At 35.7% G+C, this 1430-nt stretch overlaps 1 protein-coding gene across 1 annotated transcript in view; it reads left to right on the plus strand.

The window, feature by feature from the left end:
* The window catches only part of LOC102212246 (uncharacterized), a 4936-nt gene extending 3938 nt beyond the window's left edge, over positions 1–998 (plus strand). The window contains exon 2 of the mRNA XM_005734850.1: positions 63–998. Coding sequence (XP_005734907.1) covers positions 63–428 — 366 coding nt within the window. The 3' untranslated portion in view covers positions 429–998. The remainder of the gene's footprint in view (positions 1–62) is intronic.
* The last annotated feature ends 432 nt before the right edge of the window (positions 999–1430 follow it).

The following is a 1430-nucleotide window of genomic DNA, read 5'->3' on the forward strand; positions in this document are numbered from 1 at the left end:
ATCTACGAGGCAGAGTGACTCTATCTGAGGATGGGACTTTGCTGACCATCAACGACCTGAAGGTGTCAGATGGAGGGAAGTACATATGTGCTGTTGTTAAAACCCTGGATTTCGCAGGGAATTATATGGATTATGATACAGAATATGATGACAAAGGTACCGAAGAAGATGAAACGGACAAAAAGTGGACAGAGTCTCTGGAATGTATTTTCAAACAGGAGATCACTTTGAATTTACCCAGCAGTTCTCCACCACCGCATATGCCGTATGTTGTGGTGGCAGTAGTGGTGCTGCTGGTGGTAGCTGGAGTGATTGTTACAGTGATAGTAATAAAGAAAAAAGCAAGGCCTTTGCCACTGCAGAGAGAAGCAACATTGTATGTAAAAATGGATATGGATCCTGGCTGTACTGAGAAGATGATTGATTGATTGATTGATTGATTGATTGATTGATTGATTGATTGATTGATTGATTGATTGATTGATTGATTATACTTTATTCATCACGAGGAAAATTTGGTTAAGGCTGTTAGCTGGCTAAGTTAACTCTATCTGAATGATATTGCTTAATAGCCTTTGTAAAACAGCTCCAAGGTGGCTTAATATCCACCTGACACATGCTGTGCTGTAGAATCTGTACATAAATCAAAAGTGTTGCTATTTTCACCTGTTGTCTACCATGAGAAGACTGTTTTTAGACATTTTTTTAGTTTATGCCTTTATCTTTCCAATTTCTTCCTAACTAGAAATGACTATGGATATCACACACCGCAATCCGATAAAATATCGTTTCTTTCAAACATAATTTTCACTTATGACTGAAATCATCAAAGACCCTTTTGATAGAAAGTCCTCTTCTAGTTTTAATGCTAAATCCAATGTAAAAAAAATCAAGGCGCTAGTATAACACAATAATATTGTAGCTATCTAATTTTTTAATTGTCAGATGACCTGAAAAATTTATTGTGGCAGTGATGTGATATCAAACAATGAATAAAGTCAGTGAGGACACTCTCCTGTCAGTAGATCATTTGTTTTGAATCATACAGAGAGCAACAGCCTAGCAAACCGAGTTGAAACCCTGACATCATTTCCCTGGTAAAAAAAAAACCTATACAAAAAAAAAAAAAAACCCCAAACAAACAAGTTTTTGAGAAGAACAAAAAAGTGAAGGAACAGCTTCAATTCAATTCAGTTCAGTTCAATTCAAATACTTCATTGCCCCTCAAAGGGAAATTGGGTTAGCAGCAAGGCAACAAGAAGAGTAAACAAAACAATAATAAAAAGCCTCAATTGCACAGTTATTTGTAATTGAAAAGACAGGTCGCAGTAGGGATAAAGGAAACTAATAGGAAAAATAAGCTAATAGGAAAATATATATCTAGCGTATTATATGCATCATATGATTAAAACATACATTACCCTTCCCTC

The sequence above is a fragment of the Pundamilia nyererei genome, unplaced genomic scaffold (genome assembly GCF_000239375.1).
Source record: "Pundamilia nyererei isolate P.nyererei 1_Seehausen unplaced genomic scaffold, PunNye1.0 scaffold00060, whole genome shotgun sequence".
Taxonomy (NCBI): Eukaryota; Metazoa; Chordata; class Actinopteri; order Cichliformes; family Cichlidae; genus Pundamilia; species Pundamilia nyererei.